At 36.8% G+C, this 26631-nt stretch overlaps 2 protein-coding genes across 6 annotated transcripts in view; one reads left to right on the forward strand and one right to left on the reverse strand.

The window, feature by feature from the left end:
- The window catches only part of LOC127881551 (WD repeat-containing protein 37-like), a 364483-nt gene extending 361559 nt beyond the window's left edge, over positions 1–2924 (reverse strand). For all 5 annotated transcript variants that reach the window (XR_008050132.1, XM_052429538.1, XM_052429537.1 and 2 more), the window contains exon 1: positions 2649–2924. Coding sequence is in view for 4 of the 5 variants with exons in the window: in XM_052429538.1 (XP_052285498.1) it covers positions 2649–2776 (128 nt within the window). In the remaining variant the exon portion in view is untranslated. The remainder of the gene's footprint in view (positions 1–2648) is intronic.
- A 16509-nt stretch (positions 2925–19433) lies between these two features.
- On the forward strand, positions 19434–26217 carry LOC127831488 (uncharacterized protein K02A2.6-like). Its single transcript, XM_052356471.1, has 2 exons — positions 19434–21077; positions 26143–26217. The coding sequence occupies exons 1-2, from the start codon at positions 19434–19436 to the stop codon at positions 26215–26217; spliced, it is 1719 nt and encodes a 572-aa protein (XP_052212431.1).
- Positions 26218–26631: the final 414 nt, after the last annotated feature.

Genomic DNA, 26631 nt, shown 5'->3' on the forward strand with positions numbered 1-26631 from the left:
ATGCATTAAACCCTCTGTTCACAGAGCACAGCCCATTTATAATTGTAGAGTAAAGAAAATGCAGGTAAAAGTTTTAGTTTTATGTTTAAAATATTATGTTAATATGAAAGTAGATATATGAATTTCAATTTCTTGGCCAATAAAGTATACATGTAATTGTTATATGTTATCCTGTATAATAATAAATATATTCAATTTCATATTACATTTATTCTATAATAAATTTATTTGCAAATTCAAATGAACCTGTCAACCCTTGAACAAATGTAAACATCCATCTGCACACCAACTTTTGTTTTGATGTGGAGAACGAGTCAGAACTTTCATTTTAGGGGAAAATATCTTCAAATCTGAGAAAGGGGAAATGTCCAAGGGAACCTTGAAATATATTAAAAATTGCATCATTTTTCTTAAATTCTACTAAGGAGAGGTTCTCTGGTGGAAAGAGCCATTAATAAGGTCCCTACTTAGCCATGAAAAACAATCACTTCTATACAATTATAAAAAAGTCAGGAATGATACCACAAAAATTAATAAAAAATATTAACGATTATTTAAGAAACACTTTAAAAATGTGTGTTTCTTCATATGTTATATTATTTGACCATTTTAACAACCTAACTTCAACAACTAGAGCTTTGTCATAGACTTGACAAATACCCCCACATGCCGCATTGAGTTTCAATTTAGGATTTATTACCATGGAACTCGAGATGTTAACTGACTGACGCACGGGTTAAATTTTCGTTGCGTCAAAATGACGCATGGCAGAAAAAAGGGTTGCGTCAAGAACGAGTCAATTTTAATTTACTCGCGTCAAAACGCAGGATTCTGCGTCTATTGAAATCCCTGTTGACACATACTATTTTGCATGCCGTCTTCACAAAAAACAGCGGACACCATGCTCAATTTTTAAAACGCACTAAGTGACCCCTTAACATAGTTTTTCACCCAGAAAGGCCCATGTTCTAACTTGGCCGTAAGATCATCTCCATTACACTTCTAACCAAGTTTGGTGAAGATCGGAGGTAAACTACTTGAATTAGAGAGCGGACACCATGCTGAATGTTAAAAAACGCACTAAGTGACCCCGTGGCCTAGTTTTAGGCCAGGAATGGCCCATGTTCAAATTTGTTTTTGTTTTTTTTTCTCTTTTTTTTTATTCAATATCATACATACAATGTAAACATGTATATGATCATACAACATAGTGATTGTACAAAGCAATAAAGTTCAGACATGTTATACAAGATATGCTAATATAGTATTTATTTTTTAGAGAGAAAAGAAAAGAACAACAGAGGAATAGTTATGAAAAATGATGAGTTGTATAAAGGCGGAAGAAAGCATACTGGGCTTGTGTGTTTTTTTGTTTATTCACAATGGTCTTGTTAGATTGGAAAAAAAAATAATAAAAAAATAAACAAAAATGTTCAAATTTGTCCTAGAGAACATTTAGATAAAACTTGTGACCAAGTTTGGTGAGGATTGGATGAAAACTACTTGAATTAGAGAGTGGACAACATGGTAAGGTTTAAAACGCACTAAGATACCCCGTGACCTAGTTTGTGACCCGGCATGACCCATATTCAAAGTTGACTTAGACATCATCTAGATACAACTTCTGACCAAGTTTGGTGAAGATCGGATGAAAACTACTTGAATTAGAGAGCGGACAACATGCTGAATGTTTAAAACGCACTAAGTAATCCCGTGACCTAGTTTTTGACCCGGCAAGGCCCATGTTCGAACTTAGCCTAGACATCATGTAGATACAACTTCTGACCAAGTTTAGTGAAGATCGGATGAAAACTACTTGAATTAGAGAGGGGACACTTAATACGGACCGACAGACAGACCGACCGACAGACAGACAAGTTCACTCCTATATACCGCCCTAATCTTCGTTTGTGGGGGTATAAAAACTGTTAAACATCCAGGTGTAATATCCCTTGATTATTAAAATAAAAAGCATCAACAAGTGATATCCCTTAAACAACAAACTTTATCATTTAAGTAATACAGCCTTTTTTTGCCCTATTGGGAAAAGTGCCAGTACCAGACAAAGTGGGAAAAAAGCACAAACAAGAGATGTGTTTGTCAGAAACACAATGCCCCCTTCTGCGCCGCTTTGAAGCCATATATTTGACCTTTGACCTTGAAGGATGAACTTGACCTTGACCTTTCATCACTCAAAATGTGCATCTCCGTGAGATACACATGCATGCCAAACATCAAGTTGCTATCTGAAGCGACATAGAAGTTATGAGCATTTTTCAAAACCTAAATGCGAAACCTATATGCAAAGTGTGACGGAAAGACAGATCGACGGACTAGTATATGCCCTCTTTCGGGGGGCATAAAAACCTCCAATTGGGAAAATTCACTTTGTGAAGTCTTCATATTGGGAAATTAATATCCCTTGAACATAAACTTGACAACTTGAGTAACATCCCATGAATATTTTTTTATAGCACATAGAAATGTATCTTGAACGATAAAAATTCCCTGTTGAACTGTGCAGTGAGTTGCCCTCATAGAGTAACATCTCTTAAATAACAAACTCAATAACTTGAGTGACATCCCTTGAACAAAAATCTACATCATCACATACAGTAGAAGTGTCCCTCAAACAACAAAATTCCCACCTGAACGGTGCAGTGAGTTGCCCCTCGGTGTCCGAATCATACCGCGACGTAATCATTCCAGCGCTGTTCTGTCGCTGCGTTTGCAACAGGCCTTTGCTCTTGGCCTTCTGAATGTTATCTAAAGGCATATCAGCTGTGAGTTTTCCGTTCTACAGAAGTTGTCTACGAACACTATCAATTGTTCATGGATCCAGTATGTGACCCAAGGTCGACTCTACGGATCTGTTGTGGACTTCATCGTTTTGTAATAGAGAACAGTCACCTGCAGAATTTTTGTAAACCAGGGATCATAATGTTAGTGATTGCTATGTTTTCTGCTCTTATCATATTATCAGTCTCCATAGAACAGGGTCGTGATTTTGGATCCACCTCAAAGGGAGTAAAATGCCCTACCCCCTTACAAGGCTCAACTAAAATCTTCGATTTATATATTTCCAGCAAAGTTTACAACAATTTTTGAAATCTTATTTCGATATTGAAAGGGAGAAAATCAGCTAAAAAGAGGAAAAATCACAACCTTGATAGAATATTGATGACACCACTTGAGATTAATTTTAAATAAACAGTGACTGTGGGTTCTTGTTCACAAACCGATTTCTAAAGCATAAGTATACTGTTCTTATCAAATGAATGTCAAGCTAATTATGTTACTCGTCATTATAATTACATTTAGCGAATTCATATTTAGTTAAAAACAAGTGGTTCTAACTCAAAAGTACCTAATTCGCTTTGTTGTTTAAGTACGTATTGAAGAACAGCATTATCAATTTTAAATAAATTGGGTATCATACTCAAATTTAGTTCCTGGCCTTTGAACGTTTTTTGACACGTTTGTAGTCCCTTAAAAAGTTTAATTTTATTTTAGCTCTTCTTACTAGATTAAAATTAAAAAGGCTTCAATTCCAACCGTTATATACTGATGAGCAGCAAACAGCATAAAACCTAAGTAACTCGCAGTCTGTTCTGGATTTAAATTTTATGAACAGAACAGAACATAAAGTTTATTCATATAACTTGAACATTCCCAGTTCATTGTTATGCTGTTTGTACATAGCCATTTTCACTTTGCTTCTTATGGAGGAAAGTGTAAGGGAGTTGATTCAAATACTAAACTAGAAATGGCGTGGCAGAGGCAGACGCGTATCCCCACGCAAATTATTTGACCCAGGAGCGCACCAGGGTTGGTAATGGGGCCATGCATAATTGAGATTGACCGTATTGTCATAAGAGATGTTCAGTATCAATTTGAAGTAAATCTGTTAGGAAATGAAGAAAAAAATGTAAAATAACCATAAAAAATGAGTGAAAATCTCTACCCTGGCCCCACCCCAACCCCCATAACTTTTGACCAGGGTTCAGATCAAAATTCCAAATAGTGCACTGTCGCACATATGCTCATAGCTACCATGTGTGTAAGTTTCAAGGTTCTCGTGCTAATAGTGTAAGAATAGTAACCAGGACGGACGGAAGGCGGAGATAACCACATTATACATTTCAAAAAATCTAAACGCAGACCCTAAGGTCTGTAGAATTTTAGAAGATCTTTTCAGCAACCAATAAACACTTAAAATTGCATTATTTTAATGTAATTTAATAAAATTGTTTTTTTTTGGAGGGGGGGGGATGTTTAGCTGAAATAGGGAAAAAAGTATACTATTTTAAGGGATGGGGCCGAATTTCAGCCACAAAAATGGTCAAACGAGGGCCCTGAGTCTACAAGTTTTTTACTGGGAATAGCTGAAAATATTGATATTCAAGGAAACATTAATTTGTCAAGAATAACCACATAAATCACCATTTTCAAACTCATTAATCATTCCCACTCAGAAGCAACACGCAAACAGCACAAAACCAGAATGTTGGAAGCAACTGCTCATCAGTAACTATTGGTTTGAAATAAAACCTTTAAAACATGAATATAGTAAGAAAGGTCTTAAATTAAATTTAACGTTCTAGGGGACTACATAATTAATGCATAAAGATACGTTTTAAGTGGTAAAAGGTTAAAGCAACAACTTCCACATATGACTGAGACCATTATTATCATCATCACTTACTAATCCTGGTAAACAAAAATACTTTTCAATTGTATTGCCTTTGCATAGTGATGGTGAATGATAGGTTAGGAATTGATCCCCACTGTGCCCAGACAATTTTTTAGATATCCCCAAAAGAAATCAAGCACCTGTTCTACCCAAATGTACTAAAGAGTGTAGCCACTGTGAATGAACAAAAACTGTCACGTGACCACAAAAGTAAACGTCAGTAGTCATTTTATGACAACAAACAGCCGCGCAAGAAAGTTTTTTTCCAATATCTTTGCTGATCATCCTCTGACTTTCATACGACCAAGTGCAGGCAATATGGCATGCATATAGCTTTCGATCGGTATATCACGCGTTTTGTGTGTTGCTCTGGTTTTTGAGAACACTTCGGCGCAAATTTCCATTTAAGAAGCAAACGTCAGTAGTAAAATTACAAAGAGTCAGTGTTCTCGAAAATTAACGATCACAGAACTGTCTATGCTTTACCGGACGAACATATATTACATATGTCTATGCATAAACAAACACAAATATATACCAGATATTAAATAAACGTTTAAAGAGGGAAAACAAATATGGAAAACGTCAGTAGTACATTTAGTTATGGCAAACGTCAGTAGCTAAAATTTGCAAACGGCAGTAGAGCCGAATTAATGCAAGCGTTTAATTTAATGAAACACATGTGAAACAATATAATTTAGATTTAAATTAGATATAACAAGTTAAGATTGATGTCATAAATTAATGCACGACATATATAAATTCTGCACCAACAAAAATGAACTAATGCTTAAGTGATATTATGTGTTTCTAACAGTTTATAGGTGTCTATCGCAACCGTTGTTTATTTTTGGTGTGTTCACTTCATATGCACGTATATTCGTTAATGCAGCATCAACATATTGAAAAAATATCCCGGAAAGAGAAATATAATGCTTTTAAATAACAACCGTACTTTCGTTTTTTTCATTTCGTAGATTTCATGATTTTACCCTAAAGAAATATTTCTACCCACAGCATAGTTATTGTAAGGACAAAAAGATTTTGTATTTGGGGGACAAGTTTTAAGCTGGTTATTTTAGGTAATACATAGTAAGGATAGTAAAAATATATTTTTGGATGATGTATTTTATAAATTTTATAAGATAATGGTACAAACCTTTAGGAAAAGTGGACTAACTTGCATATAAAGTTAAACCAAAATGACAGCAAAAAATAGGCAAAGTAGGGTTTTCATTCACATGTAATTGTCATATACATGTATACAAGGACAAGAAAATTGCATCTTTCCGGACATATACATTAATTATCATCGAAAACGTTTATAAAACTGTTTATATGTGATTGTGTCTTAAAATAATTGCAAAGGACAACCTTTTGGGCGAAATTTTATATTGGCTCTTATATATTACGACAAAAGTCGATAATCCGGTTTTCTTGCACGACATATGGTTAATACAGTGTTAATTACAACAAATACGACTAAATATTGGCGATGTCTTGGATAACGATTTATAACCTACGGATGATAACTAACCGTACACAAAGATAACAAACCATCAACTTCAGATAGGAGAAACTCAATAATACCAAGTACACAAAGTGCAGAATCATGTACATGACTGTACTTTTGCAAATTCTATTTTTTCACGTGCATTGTAGCTGCATGCTCTCGTGCTATTTTAATCTCTTTTGTAACTAAGTGATTATAAAAATATCAAGTATGAAATTTAAAAGATAAATAAATGTTATATGTTTGTCCGACATATTTGACCCAAAGTTTGGAATACGTGACTCTCTAAATCGATTTAAGAACAAATCATCAATTTTACTTACTCTAACTAAAGCTTTCGGACATTTATGGAGTTCAACATTTGTGATCATGTGGCACATTACAAACGGTGGCGGTGGCAAAAGACGCTGTGCCACTGGAGGAGGCGATGGAGAGGGATTTTGGGTGACGGCGTCCGCGTTTTTGTTTGGACGGCGGAGGGGTTTTTTGGGACGGAAACGGCGGAAAGGTTAGGAGTTGCGAACGTCAGGACGGGGTTTTGTTCGGATCCGGAGGCGGACTGGCGAAAGGGATGGTTTCGGACGAACAGGGAGGGGGAGGAGGTCGATGTGGGCTCTTTTGTTCGGACGGGAAAGATTGTGAAGGCGAGACATGTGTTATTATCTGATAGACATATGAGAAACACTATATATTAGACGAACGTTAAAAATGAACACATCTATGTTAATTTTGTTAATTATGTTAACGCTGTAAATGTTTTATTGGCAGATAACGAGAAAACATTGAAATATAATGCAGTTGAAGACTAATGAACAAAAGATATTTATTTAGTTCAGCAAAAGTAAAATGGTTTATAAATCACACAGTTATATTTTATATTTAAAAATAAATATTCTTTGTGAGCTGAATGTAACAACACAACTCAAAACAAAGTTCACTGTTAACTTAGGTATGTGTTTAGAAACGAAATATTTATGGCATCTTTAAAATGTTCGTTTTCTTTGAACATGCATTGGTTGTTAACATAAACACTGAAGCATTTAGTAGATGAGAACAATGTCTTCAATTCAGAAACGTACTTTTGTTTTGCATTTTTAGAAAAAAAGATTCACACAAAAACTATAACATCGGTTAAATAACACGTTTGATGTGTAAAGTGGGCGTTTCCAGACATTTGGAAATAAATTTTGAATGGGTTTCCACAAAAAGTCTTGTGATGCTGTCAACGCAAAGAATGATATTCAAGCCCATTCCTCCCTTTTGCTATAAATGTAACATTACTATAAATCTATTTCGAACACAATTTAAGAACACAAAAAGCTCGTTAATCACCGACTTTTTCTTTCATTTTCTAGTATATGTTTAAATTCTTGGGATATCTTAAGCGCGATAAATTCGGTGAGGAAAATCCACCAAACACTTTCCGCGATTAGTCTCAACTATTTGGCCAAAGAGAATGTAAGTCGAAATATGGGTCTAATTATTTAAACGGTTGTTATCAATATTTCACAAAAGGTCTGTTGTTTTTGTTCAAACCCGTTTGATTAAGTGTCGCTGTATTAAATACGTTTTCAGTTGGATTAATGTTGAATAAGAACTCATTAATAAAGTTTTGGTCTTCATCATAAATCGAATTTAAAGATAAACAACTATTTGTTTATTTATTTAACATAATAGTATGCACACCTTGTTGACATTTTAATCATGTTATTCTTCAGGCGCAGTTTAGCGTAAACTAAATAATTATTAATTTATAGACGTATTATTTATACTCCTATAGCGTGTAATATTGATCGTACCGTTGCGTATTGTGGTATAAATCACTCTCTATATACTCCCGGTAAAAGCGATTGCACTAACGACAATACAACAAAAGGCGGGGAATCAAATCCAGTGCCGTCTGTTATATCGAGATTAAAAACGGATTCATTCAACTATTCTTCATATAATAAAACAGATTGCTTAATGTTTGCGCAAGCTAACTAGTATGACCCGTGCAACCCTTGCATTACATGTATTTTAGAAACGTGATGCGCTCTGAGAAAACGAAGTTTCATGCATGAGAGTAAAGTGTCGTCCCTGTTTGGCCTGTGCGACCTTAAATTGCTTATGTGGGACGATACTGTACGGACATGCATTAAACCCTGTTTTCCGAGAGCGTGTCTCATCTAGTTTGCGAAGTATACTTGTATTGACTAATATTCTACGAGGCGGAGTTCTGATACGAAGGAAATAAACGCAAAATTAAATAATAGTTCGACAATTATTTAATAAAACTTGGAACATTATTATAAATTTAATGTATGGCATACAATTCTGTATCTACAGCACTGTAATGAACTAGCATGACGATGTTCCAAATTTTAGATTCATATGTATAGCAGCTATACGGATTCAAAACTGATATAATAATCATTAATGCAGTCAACAAATAAAGCTAGAACGCGCTATCAGCTGAACCGTTTTTTACAAAGTTCAATTGGGCGTACAGAATACATTAGAAAAGTTAACTAAAAATCCTAGTTGCTTATTTTAGTCACTGTATTTTAGTTTGGTAATTGATATGGTAGCTTAAATACCCGATAAAACTCGTTCGCAAAGCATGGGTAACGCTGGTGATGACGGTTACATAATAGAGGGCAACGGTGGTGGTGGTCTGAGAGCCGGAAGTGGCGGAAGAGGCGGGAGCTATTTCAAAACCGACCAAGACGGGGAGTGGACCAGGCAGGTTTATTGTTAAAAGGTAGAATAGCGATTAAGATCAGAAATTACCAAGCTCATAATGGTTACCATTCAGAAAGGTGGTTGCTAGGTAGGAGGGTGGTTTACCTGTAGACGGTCGGTTGCTAGGCATACGATTGGTTAACCGAAAGACGGGCGGTTGCCAGGCATAATATTGGTTACAAGACAGACGGCGATCGTCAGGCATAGGGTTGGTTACCAAGCAGACGGCGGTTGCCAGTCATGGTTACCAAGTGGACGGATGTATACTTAATAAGCAGATTGGTGGTTAAAAGACAGTTGGACAAGACCTACCAGACATAAGGATGGTTGCAAGTCGAACGGGCGGTTTTCAGGCAGACGGATGGTTACCCTGAAGACGGTAGGTTTCCCACACAGTCGGATGGTGATCAGTAAATTAGGCGGTTTACATGAAGAAAGGCGGCCATAAAGCAGACGGTCACTTACAAGGCAGCATGGCGGTGATGATTTGACATCTCGCCTGGACGATGATCGATCCGCCCACTTGTCACGTGACTTAGCTTTAAGAAAACCTAGACAAGCAAACACAAAAGTGGCTTCTTTGCCTATATAGAGATTGCCAATAGATTACGAAATATTCCGGATGATTTTTATGGACTTTTACAACCCCTTTAACACTGGTAAAAGGGGTTTGTGTCATATGTATTATGCAAAAATATTAGTTTTTAAAGAACATTAGCTATGTATAACGGGTATTTTAGTACTTTAAAAACGCCCTCAAACGCTTGCACGCTTCCCACAATATCACCATTTTCTACGTATAATGGTGGTATTAGTAATAATGAACACCTCAACACTGGTATTAACCCATGTTATTAAAGAAAATACAATATTTTGTATTTGACTAGAATAGCTCTTAATAACTGGAATTTCGCTTAACGTTCAACACGCTTTTTGACGCCGAGCGGGCACAGAAATCCCACATGTTAATACGTAAATATGTGATATGAACAATTTAAAACTTTGCTTAAGGGACATTTATCAAGTATTATAGTTGAAAGTCCAGAACATCAAAACGGTAGCATCGATACGTTTTTGTTAATAAAGTAACATAAAATAGTTTTCATTTGTTTTGGCATGATACGCGATTTCGTTAAGTTGCACAAATACCAATATTCTTAATTAGTTTACATATACGCGAGTTACATTCCTACTCAATATTGATTATATAACATACATAGTATTCAATATCTGAATTAATTTAATTTTCTATAAGGGTGATTTTTGGTAATTCTACACATTTCATTGAAATCACTCGCACTTGTCAAGACCACATTTCCGCGTTGGAAATTTTATATGATGATTTCCTCTAACTTATCTTTCTGGAAACCAACTTACCGAGTTACATAAACCTTATTTACACCGTTTCTGTATATTTAATTGCCTATGTTTTCGAACAAAATAAACGAAACTCATTGTAGTCATTGAATAAATGAGATAAGGCATTGAGCTTGTCTAGAAAATGGCAGACAGTTCGTTAGCAAGCGGCGCGCACGATGTATCGATCGCTGATTGGTCGATTGATATTGAGATAAGATTCTGATTGACAGATTGCGTATTAAAAAGTCCTGTCGGTTCGTGTCAATCGGCACGAGTGTCGCGTAAAACGCAAAGTAATCCAGAAATGTTCGAAATGAGATGAGCTATTTTGAATAATTGATTTTATGGTTATCGGAATCACCTATTTTCTCAATTAGTTCAGAAAGGTTGGGTTTAACTGGGGTTGACCAGGAGTACAAACAATTTTTGTAATTTAATACCATAAAGCACAGAGCAGAGCCAACGTTTTAAGTGTAGGAATTATTTAATGCGTTTCTTATTCGAGATTTAAAAACGCTATGTATTTAAAAAGGTATCGCTCATTTTAAACAACGCGCGTCATGTAAGAGCTGCAAGTCAAATTAAAGTAACATTACTAGAAAGCCACGAATATTTCTAGTAATAAAGTTTGGGAAGTATATACAAGTAAAAACATTTAATGACAATTTTCAAATATACGAAAAACTGTAATCAACTCGATTTTACATAGCTCTGTTCGGAGCGCTCGTATATTTCAAATATGTGAACATTTGCTTTTGATTGTTATACAAGTTGTTTTCAAACTCCACAGCATTTTTTTCTTCTTTTTTCAAGCCTCTGGTCAGAGTCTGTACTTTTTTTCTTAATATTATTGAATCAATTTACTTATTATTTAACACTTTCGCGTTCCTCTTCAGGGTTACCGGTAGTGGAAATTATTAACACATACGGATGTAAGCATTTTAATCTTATATTGTAAATTGTGTGTGAGTTATAGGAGTTGTGAACATCTTTTTGTCGTACATACGGCTACGCCATTTCAAAAATTGATAATATGTATACCAACAAACACGACCCAACATGCGCCAAATATTCAACGAACCGCTTCATTTGACACAAATGCGTCCCGGTGTGCACTTTTGTGATTCATTCATTCAACATGAACGGACACGAAAACCGTCCTTAATGAACCCATTTTTGCCTAGTGGACTCTCCCATCCTTCAAAATTTGATCAATTTATTTCCAAAATTAGGGATGTGTAGTATATTTATTTCCATATTTAGAATATTTCTTACAGAAATTCCTTTAACCAAACAGCCCAGACCCTGATGAGACGCCGCATTATGCGGCTTCTCATTAGGGTCTACGCTGTTAAGCAAGGCCTATTTTCTAGACGCTAGGCATAAATGGGTTTACTTGCATCTAGCTCTAACAACAATTTAATTAGAAACATTTTTGCGCAGACGTGTTTCAAAAAGTGACAGCATTCCGCTTTGGGATCTGAAATCAATCAATGTCTCGAAATGTTTAAATAAAGCATCTGCTGGAATAGCAACGAAACGGATATTTGTTATAATGAGAATGTGAATTATATAACCCAAGAAATGAGCCATGCTCTGTGAAAAAGGGGTTTCATGCATGTGCGTAAAGTGTCGTCTCATATTAGCCTTTGAAGTCCGCACAGGCTAATCAGGGACCACACTATCCACCTAAGCTATAGTATTGCCAAGAAGATATTTTCTTGAAAAGAAAAATATCATAAAAGCAGAAAGTGTCGTACCTGAATAGCCTGTGAGGACTGCACAGGCTAATCTGGGACGACACTTAACCGCACATGTATTAAACCCCCTTTTCACCAAGCGAGACCCAAATGTAATAAGGAGAAAAAATACATTTACCATCCATTGTCTTTAAAGTCAATAAACCGCCTATAAAACACAGAGCTACATATACAATTCAACATTAAACGTATTATTCGAGCTTTGGTATAACCTGTCTTAGTGCAAGTTCTTAAGGTCCGCATCGGCCTTTCAGGGAAGCCAATTTCCGCTTAGACTGGAATTTCGTTAAGAAGTGAATTCCTTTAAACAAAACCAACAACAAAACATAACAGCGTAAAGTGTCGTCTCTGATTAGCCTGTGCGGACTGCACCTGAATTAAGACCTCTGATTAGCCTGTGCGGACTGCACCTGAATTAAGACTGGTTTTCCAAGAGCGCGGCTCATATTAAATATCAAAGCGAGATTGTTCACAATGATTATAATTCACTTCGACATTTTTTTCTCTATGAGACTTTTATTAACTTAGTTAATAAAGTTTCTCTTATTCCATTTTGCTCAATCACGTCCATACCATATAAATTAAACTTGTATATCGTACGAAGTTAAAACATGAGTATGTATTTTTATTTAAAAAAAAAAGGTAAATCTTGATACTTAACAATGACATTTATTTTCTGTGATGGTATATCGACATTCCGGACGTGCGGCTCGTGGTCCACTGGGGCGCACCGCGCTCTATCCTGTCTTACTGGCAGGAGATTTGCAGAGCCGGTAGGGATGGAGATCCCGCTCTTGCTGTGGTTTTCGCGTACCCGCGGTCCATAACATGAACAAATTTTCTGTTTCTTTGATGCAATTTTTTCAAGAAAATAATTATCAGCTGTTTACCTTTCGCTGAAAAGTTACCCTTTCTCGGAGTTTATGAGTTTATCCCGTGGCGTGCATCAATCCATTTCAAAACACAAAATGACGTCATTAGTGTGACGAAATGACGTCCTTATACCACCGTAATTCTCCAGGTAAACTCTTTTACAATGTAAATAAACGGTGAAAAGGCATAAAATATAATTTAAAAATTTTTGGATTCGGTGGAATGTCGATTTTAATTCACTCGTGATCGTAGAAAATATACATAAAATTATTTATGATAATCTAAAAATAGAAAAAGAAGTTCCGAAATTGTGTTCTTTTCACCGGTGAAAAGTACCATTTGTTTATTTTCACTGCTGTTATTTCACTGCAGAATGTCATATCTTATCATTAGGTATAAATGAAAAAATATTCGTAATAGTTATATTATATGGGAAACAAGGTATGGCATGTAATAAATACAAACTTATGATTTAATCTTAACGTCAAATTGTTATAATTTGTTACTGTATAGACCTAATAATATTTACTTTGGTTGCAAAATATCTGAGTCTCTTTAAAGCGTCTGTTTTACATTTTAGAAATGGCTTAAACGGAAACAATGTACAATCATTTGTATATGTGGACAACACGTGCTATATTAGAATGACAGACATCGCATATTGAACTTTATATTTAAGCCTTGGGTACAGATTGTCTATTTTTTATTAAATTGTCCTCGATGCACTAAATCTTGACACATATTTATTATTAAGTGTGTGTGGAATTTTGCCTGCCACTGCGTAAGTCTATAAGTATTATTTTCTACACAGCTCATTTTTTTTCTTCAGACGACATTACATGTCAATGGCAACATTTGCACTATTTAAACTTCTCTATTGTGTATGATAGACGTAATTATAATACTATAACCTATTTAAAGCGTCGACAGTTTTGTAAAATAGTACATCTATCATAAAGGAGATGTGATCGATTGCAAATGGACATACACGTGTGTGAACTTTGCATGATGTTTCGACGCAAAGCAAACTGAGGTAATTGGACCTTATTCAAAGAAGTTGCGTGACATACCGAACTCTCTGGACCTGAATCCTAGCTACAAACAAGCGGCAGTGCAAATGATCTAAAAAGTTGTTAGTCTACGCCCACAAATCTGTTAAATCACTTAGATTCAAGACCTGCGATTACCAGATAAGGTAAGGATCAAAGACGAATAGAAGGCGAGATCAATATGGTGCGTCACAAATGTTTTCAATTAAGTACGGAGATATGGCAATGGATTTACCAATAGTCAGAGGGGGTAATCACGTTATAGTCAACATGGCGACGTCAATGCAGAGGCAATTATTTTTTGCCGTTTAATACCATTAATTACTTGTAATTATTTTTAAAATGCCGCTTACTTTCCAGCCATATCAGCAAGATAGCGTTTATTTTGTATAAATATTCGCTTTATATGTCGACTTTCCTCGATGCAAAATTTCTTAGCGGGAAGACCTAATTACAGCTCAACTAAGAAAATTTGCGGGGAATAAAGTCGAGATATAAAGCGAATTTCAATACGAAATAAACGCCACCTTTTTACTGATATGGCTAGAAAGTTTGCGTTATTTTACAATTTAACTAAATAAACATAGGGTATAAAACGGCGAAAAATACTTGTCTCGGCATGAACGTCGCCATCTTGACTATCAAGTCATTATCCCCTCTGATTTTGTTCGTTCCGAGTTGAACAAAATGAGTACCGGTATGAATCTATGGGTCTTATACTGTAAACTGATCGAGAACGCTTGACCGAGACGACTTATAAATCGTACAATATGGTAGCACACCGTTACGTCTCATTGACAAATTTCACAGTCAATCTCTAATGCTTGAATTTGTATTATGCACGGGTTGTCGAACATAAATGCATTTAAAGATTATACGCTGATACGTTTTTAATGTAAATTTTAATGTCAATTATAGAAGATTACAGAATAAAGAGCAATAAAGTTGGGTTCATTAAAACACTGAAATATCAAAATATATTTAAAAAGAAATAACATAAGATTGTGATGATTGGCTATTTAAAAATATTTTAATGTTATAAATACATGGTAAAATGTGAGTTTCCTGAAAAGCGCTACTAACAGAGCACACATGCCTCGTTTTGGGAAAACAGGACTTAATGCATGAGCGTAAAGAATGGTCTCAGATTAGCCTGTTCAGTCTGCACATGCTCATAAGAAACAACACTCTCCGCCTTAACTGGATTGTCGCTAAGAAGAGACTTCCTTAAAACGAAAATACCATCAAAGTTGAAAGTGTCGTCCTTTGTTAGCTCTTATCGAGGCTATTATCTATTCACGTATGCACAATTTCACAATGCAATAACAGTTATTACAATTCAAGCAGAATCCTGCATTTTGATGCAAGCAAGTTGACATCTTCTAATTGTTGACTCCTGCAAAAAATAGCCTGGCATCATTTTGACACATTTATTTTCTACAATCCAGCTTAAAAAAACGTTCTGAAATGATCATTAATGGAAATAATAAAGCTTTTATGATTTTTTTTATTCATTATTATAATAAAGAAGCTATTAAAAACCATTAAGCATGCATTTAGAAACGTGTCAAGTACCTTCAGTATTTTGACCGTTATCATTTTTATTTTGTTCCGTCATTATTTTGAGACCTTGTGTCATTTTGACTCCTGGTTTTTGAAATCTATTGAATCCCTTAAAAACATTTAAACTGATTATTTTTTTTGAGTTTATTCTACTCTGCTGATCGGAAGCTACTTTACGAGGATATAAAGTCTCTTAAAACTGTTAAGTCGAATAATTGTTGTTAATAGCGCTATTGAAGTCAAGAGATCGGTGTATTAAGGTTCGCAACGTCAATGTGGGATCATAATAACTTAAGTGATTTATCAGGGCGACCCTCCACGTATCAGCTCCTGTCAGTTTCATTACTCCAGTTTTACATGTATATACTTTTAACGGATATATATAAGCCTGGTTAAAAGCAAACTCCCAACGTTTTAACATCGCAATGGAAATGCAACACAAGTACACAAAATGAACAAAATTGACAAAACAGTGTAAACAAAGTGGCCTCCTTTAAGACATATCGTATGGAAGACAACAATAGATTGGTACATTTGTTCAAATGTAACGTATAGCACGCAACCGCTTGAATATGAAAACTTGTGGCAAAACGACATGTTTAAAAATTAATATTAGCTATTTTCATGCATAGAAAAGTTATCATAACTTTTGTGTATATATCAAAACAAAATATTAAACAAAGGAGCACATTTACATCAAATCGCCAAATTGGTGCAAAAAGGTACCACGTGACATTTAAATTAGATGGCACAGGGTACCTTTTTACACTTATGTGCGAAATACGAACATAATACAACTAAGACGCTACATAACGCCTTAATATTCGACATGAAAACTCCCACACAAAGTGTTATCTCTATATTATTCTCTCAAATATAATAGTTTTATATATTGGCCTTTTCAAAAGAAATACCGCCCGTTTGTCTTACACTCACGGAAAAAAGCAAATATAATTCGTTTTAAAGGGACCTTTTCACATATTTTGGCATGTATTAAAGTTTGTCATTAAATGCTTTATATTTATGAATGTAAACATTGGACCTTACAAGCTCCAGTAAAAAACCAGGAGTAAAATTAAAGACATAAACAAGTAATCCTCAACTGGGCTTGAACCACTGACCCCTGGAGTAAAAGACTAACGCTTCGACCACTCGGTCATCCGTGCTCATTCCATGCAAACTGTCTTTTATACTTCATATAAGCAATGCTCGTAGTTTCACAAAATATAACGACAACAACAGAGCTCTTTATCCAAATTATTCAATTGTTTCGAGTTGTTATGCTTTATACTTTTCAGATTTTTAAATCGTCAAAGATTCCTATGATGGATATTTTAGAGCATTGTTAATATAAAGTATTGCTGTTTTACTCGCATATATCGTAACTACAACGAACATTTGCAAATCTGAAATACTTTTTTTAATTTTGTCAATTTACCAAAACGTGAATAGGTATCTTAAACGTATATCGGTCTTAATCGCCAGTCCATCCATTATGTTGCATACAATAACAGATGATAAAAATGATCGCCCGATTTATGTTTTCTTAAATCTGTAATACGAAATTAACCCATTCGTGTCTAGCGTCTAGAAAGAATGCCTTGGCAAATAGCGTAGATGCGGCGTCTCATCAGGGTCTGCGCTGTTTGCTTAAAGGAATTTCTGTAAGAAATATTTTGATATGGAAATAAATCATTGCTCCAGCTAGGATTTGAAAAGGGCAGGGGGGGTCCTTTTAGTCAAAAGGGCGCTTTTCACGCGCAGTATTTTGTCAAAAGGGCACTTTTGAGCGCGCTGGCGTTTCTGGAATGCTTCCGGTTGCATGGTAATTTATTTGTTATTCATAATTGTTAGAATCTATTATTACCATTATTATAAAAGCCATTCAAATATACTGTCTACAATAAGGAGTAAATTAATAACTATGTAATAAGAGATTTATTAATAATCAAATGTAAAAAAAATAAGGGCAAGGGGGGGGGGGGGGGGGCTAGGAAAGGCAGGACGGAGGTTCGGATGGGCAGGAAGGTGCGCCCTTCAATTCAGGCCAGCTGGAACACTGAATAAATATACAATAAATAAATAAATTTATCCAATTTAGAAGGATAGCAGAGTCCACTAGGCATAAATGGGTTAAAGCCGAAAATACAAAGGATAACGAAACTAATTATCAATTTACCTATATCGACGCACAACGTAGCACGTAATCCTTACGATTGTGAAACGTATTCTCAAAAAGCGATGAAACAGGTGTTAAAGATGAGAATAGTCTCTCCCCCTCAGATATTGCGTTATAATCTCGTCTGGGTGGTTGCTATGCGTGTATGCTACTTCAAACATTTGATGAAATATTTTTTATAAAACGTTACCATATCCAAAATGCCCTAATAAAAAAAGGGTTTTATTTTTGATGAACAATCTTAAAACTTGAAGCAGAACGACATTTGATATCTTTAAATTACAAATAACTTTTTTCCAATGTATAATTTTTCAACGTTTGGTTAAGAGTTTTAGCCCTGTAATGAAAGAGAACAATCTCTTTACATGCACAAAATGTTATCTTTTCTTGGGCTATTGCAGAGTAAATATCGTGCATACAAACGTAGGTTCGACGCAATTCTACGCGACCATTCTACACCTCAATGTTTATTATCAAATCATTGCATTTTAGTGAACGATATAATTTCATTTGAAGGTCATACATAAAACACAAATAACAACACAATACACTACCGAAAAATAAAAAAGGCTGAACTTTCTATTGATGTCTGGTCTAACGAGCGGGTATTGACAATTTGTAAAAAGACAGATCAAATCGTGACCGTAAAGTCAGTGTAGCATGTTGTACGTCCACGATTGAGATTTTTTCTTGCATGTTAATAAGACTACCCATAGGCCTCATAAGTTTCCGCTAATCTTATAAATCGTCGCTTAATACTGAAGTTAAAGCTTACTTTATAAGTTGACGCTTACTTTATAAGTTGACGCTGACTTTAAAATCTGACGCTTACTTTATAAGTTGACGCCTACTTAATAAGTTGACGCTTGCATTATAAGTTGACGCTTACTTTATAAGTTGACGCTAACTTAATAAGTAGACCCTTACTTTATGTTGTGTATTTAGATAATGCCGCTTCGCCAAGCCTACTTGTAAATGAAGCGTAGCAACGCACCGCCCCATGTTCTTCATAACTGCATGTTAACCTCTGATCTGGTTAGTTAGTTGTTAGGCATTGGTCGCTTCTATCGTTGAATGATAATAAAGTAGCCACTGAAATTATATGCGTTTCACTTCGTTTGTTTACCCAAACACAACAAACTGGCGACGAGGATAAAACTTTGTGGATTATATTTCGAGAATTTTATCCGTTTAATAAGATTGTGCGTGAAATTCTGGATATAAACACAAAATGGCAACGGGCCTGATTGGGAACATTAACGCTTATGACAGCAATGTCGAAACATGGACTTCCTACCAGGAACGACTTGAACAGTACTTTATGGTCAATGACATCGATAATGATCGAAAAGTGGCAGGACTTTTAACACTCCTCGGTGAAAAGACGTACGGGTTGTTAAGGAACCTTACCGTACCAGCAAAGCCGTCCGATAAATCGTATGAGGAACTTTGTCAGCTTTTACAAACTCATGTGTGCCCGAAACCGTTAATTATCGCGGAACGATTCCGATTTCACAAGAGGAAACAAGCAGTGGGCGAAAGTGTGAGTTGTTACGTAACTTCACTTCGGAAGTTGGCAGAATTCTGTGAATTCGGATTGAACTTGAACGATTCTTTAAGGGACAGGTTCGTTTGTGGACTTAAAGATGCAGGAACACAGCGAAGATTATTGTCAATCGCTGATTTGACACTGCAAAATGCCATAGAAATAGCGCTTGCCATGGAAGCTGCACATATGGACGCCGCCGAGTTACAGTTATCGGAAGCCGCCGATGTGCCTGTCAATCGAGTTGGACATTCAACAAAACCCAAGAAATGGAAGCATCACAAACATGCCAAAGAGAGCACCAAGTGCATCCATTGTGGGAAAACTAACCACCCCTCCGATAAATGCAGACTGAAAGATGCAGTTTGTCATCACTGTAAAGCAAAGGGACATATAAAGGCTATATGTAGGAAGCTTAAGTCGGTGCAGTGTATGGAGGAAAACGTTTCAGTGATCAACACTGTGAACAAAGGAGACAACGGGAAATTCATCGTTAAGCCGAACATTAACGATGTCGAGGTACCCATGGAGCTTGATACAGGATCAGCAGTTACCCTCATATCAAACAAGGATTTCCGAAAACGATTCGGAAATATGAAGCTCGATCCTGCTTTTTCCATACTGAAGACATATTCAGGCGATGTCATAGAGCAACAAGGGACAGTAATGGTGCATGTCAGTTATAATGGACAATCGCGAACAATGCGACTTTGCGTCGTAAAAGGTGACGGGCCTGCACTGTTCGGAAGGGACTGGCTGAGTCACATCAAACTGGACTGGGACACACTTTTTAACGTGAACTCTGTGACAACGGAAGGCCTGAAGGTACGTCTAAATTCTATACTTGACAAACATAAAGACGTGTTTAGTGACGGTATAGGACAGGTGAAGGGCATTAAGGCAAGGCTCACCCTAAATGAAAATGCTCAGCCTAAATTCATAAAGGCTAGGCCGGTACCGTACTCTATTAAGCCAAAAATAGAGAAAGAACTGGACAGTCTCGAGAGTCAAGGAATCATCTCGAAAGTGGACACCAGTGAATGGGCGACACCAATCGTTCCTGTCGTAAAAGGAAACGGCGATGTGAGAATATGCGGTGATTTTAAGGTTACCGTAAATCAATCAATCAAGGTTGATAGATATCCTCTCCCAAGAATCGAGGACATTTTCGCCAATCTGTCAAATGGGCGAAAATACAGCAAGCTTGATATACGACAAGCGTACCTACAACTAGAATGCGAGGACGAAACCAAGGAGTTGCTAACGATCAACACCCACCGAGGATTGTACCGTTACAACCGGATGCTATATGGGGTTTCTTCTGCTCCAGCTATATGGCAACGCACAATGGACCAAATTCTTCAAGGAATCCCTGGGGTGCAGTGCATGCTGGATGATATGGTGATTACTGGTGAAAGTGATAATGTGCATTTGGATAACTTACAAAAGGTGTTGTGTAGGTTACAGCAATATGGAATTAAAGTAAATAAGGACAAGTGTGAGTTTTTCGTGCCAAGGATTACATTATGTGGTCATGAAATTGACGAACAAGGTTTATGGAAGTGTCAGGATAAAGTAGAGGCGGTATTAAATACACCACCTCCATGTGATGTTACATCACTTAGGGCATATCTCGGGGTACTCAATTATTACCATCGTTTTCTGCCAGATCTCGCGACCGTAACAAAGCCCATGAACGCGTTGCTCGAGAAAAATCGAAAACTCGTCTGGTCAAAAGAATGCCAGAGCGCGTTCGAAAAGTCGAAAACACTTCTCATTACGGAACCTGTTCTTACACACTACAACCCGGAACTTCCGGTAAGGCTCGCGTCGGATGCCTCACCGTTCGGTATTTCCGGTATATTGTCACACGTTATGCCAGATGGCTCAGAAAAGCCGATTGCGTTCGCATCAAGGTCACTTACCAAAACTGAAATGAAATATGCTCAAATCGATAGAGAAGCATTGGCAATTTATTGGGCAGTACAAAAGTATTACCCATATCTCTATGGTAGAAAGTTCACATTGGTTACTGATTGCCAACCCCTCACTTCAATATTCAGCCCGAGCAAAAGCATTCCGGCAACGACTGCCGCGCGCGTTCAGAGATATGCTATATTTCTCTCTGGATTCGATTACGATATACAGTACAAAAGTACTAAAATGCATACTAATGTGGACGGATTGTCGCGTTTACCCGCGCCGTCAAAGGAAAAGGATAAAGAAATTTCAGTTGAAGATCTGTTCTACACTTCTCAGTTAGAACAAATTCCGGTCACGAGCGCGGAAATCAGCCGTGAAACTAGGCGGGAGCGCGTTATGTCACGTGTATTTAGGCAAGTACAACAAGGTTGGAATACCAATGATAATGACCCTGTTTTGAAAGGCTATTACGCGCGACGAAATGAATTGACGATTCACCACGGATGCTTAATGTGGGGCATTAGGGTTATAATTCCCATTAAGATGCGCGAACGTGTGCTTGATTTATTGCACATCAGCCATCCAGGTATCGTTAAAATGAAGGCACTAGCGCGTAGTTACGTCTGGTGGCCTGGCATTGACACTGACATCGAACACATGGTTAAAAGATGCGAACCGTGTCAGATGCAACAGAAATCGCCCGCGAAAGTTCAGTTACACCCGTGGGAATGGCCTACGTCAAGTTGGGAGCGAATACATGTAGATTTCATAGGTCCATTTCTTGGACGCATGTTTTTGGTTATCGTAGATGCTCATTCGAAATGGCCAGAAGTCATCGAAATGAAATCGATAACTTCTGAAAGAACAATTGAAGAATTGCGTACAATATTCGCAAGATACGGCTTGCCCAAGCAATTAGTATCAGACAATGGTTGTCAATTTACATCTGAAGAATTTTCTCTGTTTATGAAGAGAAACGGGATAAGTCATATAAGAACTGCGGTAGCAAAACCGTCCACAAATGGTCTTGTGGAAAGGTTCAATGGCTCTTTCAAATCTGCAATGCGCGCTTTAATGCATGAAAACACCGATTTCAATTTGAAGATCAACTCTGTCTTGTTGGCATATCGTAATACGCCACATTGTACGACGAGGGAAACTCCTGCAAAACTGTTTTTCGGTCGGAATTTGCGCAGTAAACTTGATTTGATGATACCCGACACACAGACACGAGTCACTAATGGTCAAATGCAATTATCAATGGCTGACAATAGAAAAGTTCGCGAATTCGAATTAGGCCAACGTGTCTTAGCGCGAGATTTCAGACCTACTTCAAGGGAAAAATGGACCCCTGGGTCAATAGTTTCTCGAGATGGTCCACTATAATACAAAGTAGATATCGGGAATAATATGACATGGAAACGCCATGTTGATCAGCTTCGCGCGTCGGAAATGCAGAAGTATACTGGTATAAATGTACCTGTTTTCACACCCTTAGAAACTACTTTAAATGCCGCGAACACAAATGTCAGTGAACTTCAGCCGGCACCGAATTCGATGGAAATAAATGAGTCCCGGGATAATCGTTGTAATGATACGGATTTACGATTGCCAGAAAGACGCTATCCATTACGCAATAGAAGACCGCCCGAACGCCTGCAGTACTAATGACACTGATGGTTTAATGTTAGGCCAATTACGTTTTATAGTGACATACAGACATTAACTTTAGTTGGCAGGAGAGAAAGACAGATCCTCAGTTGTTTTTACAACCTGTGTCGAATTCGAACGCTCACTAATGTTCTTTGATTGCATGCTATAATGAATAAAAGGTCATGCTTACTTAAGAGGTCATGAACTTGAAATGTTCAAGGTTTTATTGATTATTCATTATAATTGTTAGAATTGTGTACATTGATATTTACATGTAAACGCATATGTTTGTATGTTCATTTTTATTTACATGTATGATCAATGAAATTAAAAGGGGAGAATTGTTGTGTATTTAGATAATGCCGCTTCGCCACGCCTACTTGTAAATGAAGCGTAGCAACGCACCGCCCCATGTTCTTCATAACTGCATGTTAACCTCTGATCTGGTTAGTTAGTTGTTAGGCATTATTCGCTTCTATCGTTGAATGATAATAAAGTAGCCACTGAAATTATATGCGTTTCACTTCGTTTGTTTACCCAAACACAACACTTTACATGTTTCAACATAACGATGAAAGTTTACACTCACTTCACATATTGAAGCTTACTTTATTTATTACAAATTGATAACTCAATCAATATGCTTTATAAGTTGCCGCTAACCATTTAAATCGTCGCTTACTGCACAAGTTAAAGCTTACTTTATAAGTGGACGCTTACTTAACATGTTGAAGCTTACTTTTAAAGGTTGATATTAACTTCATAATTTGGAGCGTACTTTATAAGTTGACTTATACCTTATATGTTGAAGCTTTTTTTTTAAGTTGACACTCACTACATAAGTTGAAGCATACTTAATAAGTTGACGCTTACTTCACATGTTGAAGCTTCCTTTATAAGTTGACACTCACTACATAAGTTGAAGCATACTTAATAAGCTGACGTACTTGACATGTTGAAGCTTACTTTATAAGTTGACGCGTACTTAAAATGTACGCTTTTTTTATAAGTTGACGCTTATTTACAATTGTTTGGTTACTTCAAACTATCAGTTATTGATCAGGGAGCGTTTCTCTCCAAATTATTAAACAGCGATGAAAGTTAGTTTGTTTTGGCGTATGTTTAATGTCTTCGCATTTTAAAACCCTAACGTAGTGATCAAATGTTGGCTGATTGTGTTACAAACACTCGAAATCTGCTTATGAATCTTTAAGAGTTCGGCAACCATGTTGTATTGTTCATTTACCATTTCAGGCGTTTCAATTTGCACATTGTTTGAAGACCCTTGTAAAATGTTGTTCCGTTCATTCCACCGGAATAATAGCTTGATAGGGAGGTGTAAACAATGTTGTATTAACACGAATCATGCTGCATTATACAGTGCAATAAAAGAAAACTAAATATAAATATAATATCTTAATTTACTTGGCTTTTGTTGATCCAAAGGCCCGCATAGTCATTTGTTAATATTAAAAACACATTAACAATATAACATATTGACTCTGCCAATAAATATTTTATTTTATCACGGTTATAAATAATAAACGGAAGTTGAGGTTGATGCTCAAATAATCGGTATTAAAAGTCGTAATTTTTACAATGTAATTCCAAATAAATCGATCAAAAAAAATGCAATTACCTACATTTTGGCAGACAGGCCATTACAATCCATCTGATAAAGAACTCCTTTAAGAACTGTTCGTTACAACAATATTTACTTTTAAATATGTAAATCCACTCCATTAAGAATGAAAATATTTCAATCAATGGAGAAATAACAATAATGTTTACTTGAATGGGTTTTACTTTTACGCTTTTTTTTAATGATTAAATTGGTGATATCCTATTGGACTTATTTTGTTAATAAAATACCGTGTTATCAATTTAAATTTCAAGTTTGGAGTTCAAATAAAACATACATAACTACAATCTATAAAATTTCCCATCCAATATTATATCTTCAACAATGTACTTAAAGTGTATAATTAAAAAAAAACTGACCTCGAGAAGTTATCTTTTTAATTTCAATATTGAACTAAACATTACAGCAGTAAATCTCCCCTTTAACGACTTTTCATATTATACTATTCTAAATTTATCCACCGAAAAATGAGTTTGTTATCCTCATCCACGACAGTACATACACACACCAGAGCGATGGAAACATCCAATTGTTCAATTTTCCAAAACGTTTAAGATTGCATTCGTATTGGCTTTATTTGAAATAATAATTGAATTTAATCTCACACGAAATGCGCATTACAAGAAAAAACAAAATCCACAATGAATAACCTGCACGCACTTAGTACAAGGTTGATATATAAATACGTTACACAATGAGTTTCAGCGACTCTACCTATTTTAACGTAACTGTATGGAACGCCAAAACTGCCTTTTGTTGGTAAGTTCACATTATTTTCGGTTTAGTTCGCATTATGTTGGGTTAAAGTGACATTATGTTGGGTTAAGTTAGCATTGTGTTGGGTAAAAGTGACATTATTTTGGGTTAAGTTGGCATTATGTTGGGTTAAGGTGACATTATGTTCGGTTATGTTGGCAATATGTTGGGTTGAGTTGGCATTATGTTTGGTTAAGTTGACATTATGTTGGGTTAAGTTCGCATTATGTTCGCTTAAGTTGGCATTATGTTTGGTTAAGTTAGCATTATGTTGTGTAAAAGTGACTATGTTGGGTTAAGTTGGTAGTATGTTGGGTTAAGGTGACATTATGTTCGGTTATATTGGCATTATGTTGGGTTGAGTTGGCATTATGTTCGGTTAAGATGACATTATGTTGGGTTAAATTCGCATTATGTTCGGCTATGTTGGCATTATGTTGGGTTCAGTTGACATTTTGTGAGGTTTAATTTACATTTTGTTGGGTTAAGTTTACATCATGTTCGGTTAAGTTGACATCATGTTCAGTTGTCATAACGTTATGTCTGGTTGATTCAATATTTTCGCGAATCCTGTGTCTATTTCCAATCATATTCAACCCGAGACGGTTTAGTTCGTTGTCGCTAAAGCCCATGTCTCACTATAGCCGGTAGAGCCCCGGGATGATTCATAGAAAATTTTTAAGGCGGTCACACTATTGCCCGGTACCGCCCTTGTTGAAGCCGGTCAACAACCCGGCTGAGTCCCGTCAACCTAGGACAAGCTACGGTTTATCCCGGTGAAGCCCCGGCAGAGCCCCGGTTGTCGCCGGCAATGGGCATGTGGAGTCCCAGTGAAAGCCGGAAGCGTCCCAGCAGAGCCCCGGTATACCGTAACTCCACCAGAACTCACCGGTGCTATACCGTTATCAGACTACGACAGAGCTACGGCAACGCCCCGGTTTAACCCCTGTCGTCGCCGGTAATTCCCAGGCGGAGTCCCGGTGAATGCTGGTGGCGTCCCGGCATAGCGACGGTTTACCTAGGTACCATAGCTATACTGGGACTCTACCGGCATTCACCGGGGCTCCGGAGCTACGGTGCCGTCCCGGTTGTTTCCGGTGCCGTTCCGTTTGTTGCCGGTGCCGCGCCGGTTGTTGCCGGTCCTTCCCGGTTCATCCCGGAGGTATTTAACATTTTAATACTTTCCCGGTGGAGCTCCGGTTGGTCCCGGTCGTCCCCGGCTCATTCCGGACGTCCCCGGCGGAGCCCCGGTTCATCCCGGTAGAGCCCCGGTTCATCCCGGTAGATCCCGGATCACGCAACGGGGCTCCACCGGCATCATAGTGAGACTGGGCCTTTAGTTTTGATACCGTTTCGTCGTCATTTTTTCATTGCAGAAATGTGCAATTACATCAGATA

The sequence above is a fragment of the Dreissena polymorpha genome, chromosome 5 (genome assembly GCF_020536995.1).
Source record: "Dreissena polymorpha isolate Duluth1 chromosome 5, UMN_Dpol_1.0, whole genome shotgun sequence".
NCBI classification, from domain to species: domain Eukaryota; kingdom Metazoa; phylum Mollusca; class Bivalvia; order Myida; family Dreissenidae; genus Dreissena; species Dreissena polymorpha.

Coding starts and splice junctions, on each gene's coding strand:
- LOC127831488 (XM_052356471.1), top strand. CDS start 19,434: ATGGAAGCTGCACATATGGACGCCGCCGAGTTACAGTTATCGGAAGCC. Junction 21,078..26,142: donor ACTACAACCCGGAACTTCCG/GTAAGGCTCGCG, acceptor TACCGTTATCAG/ACTACGACAGAGCTACGGCA.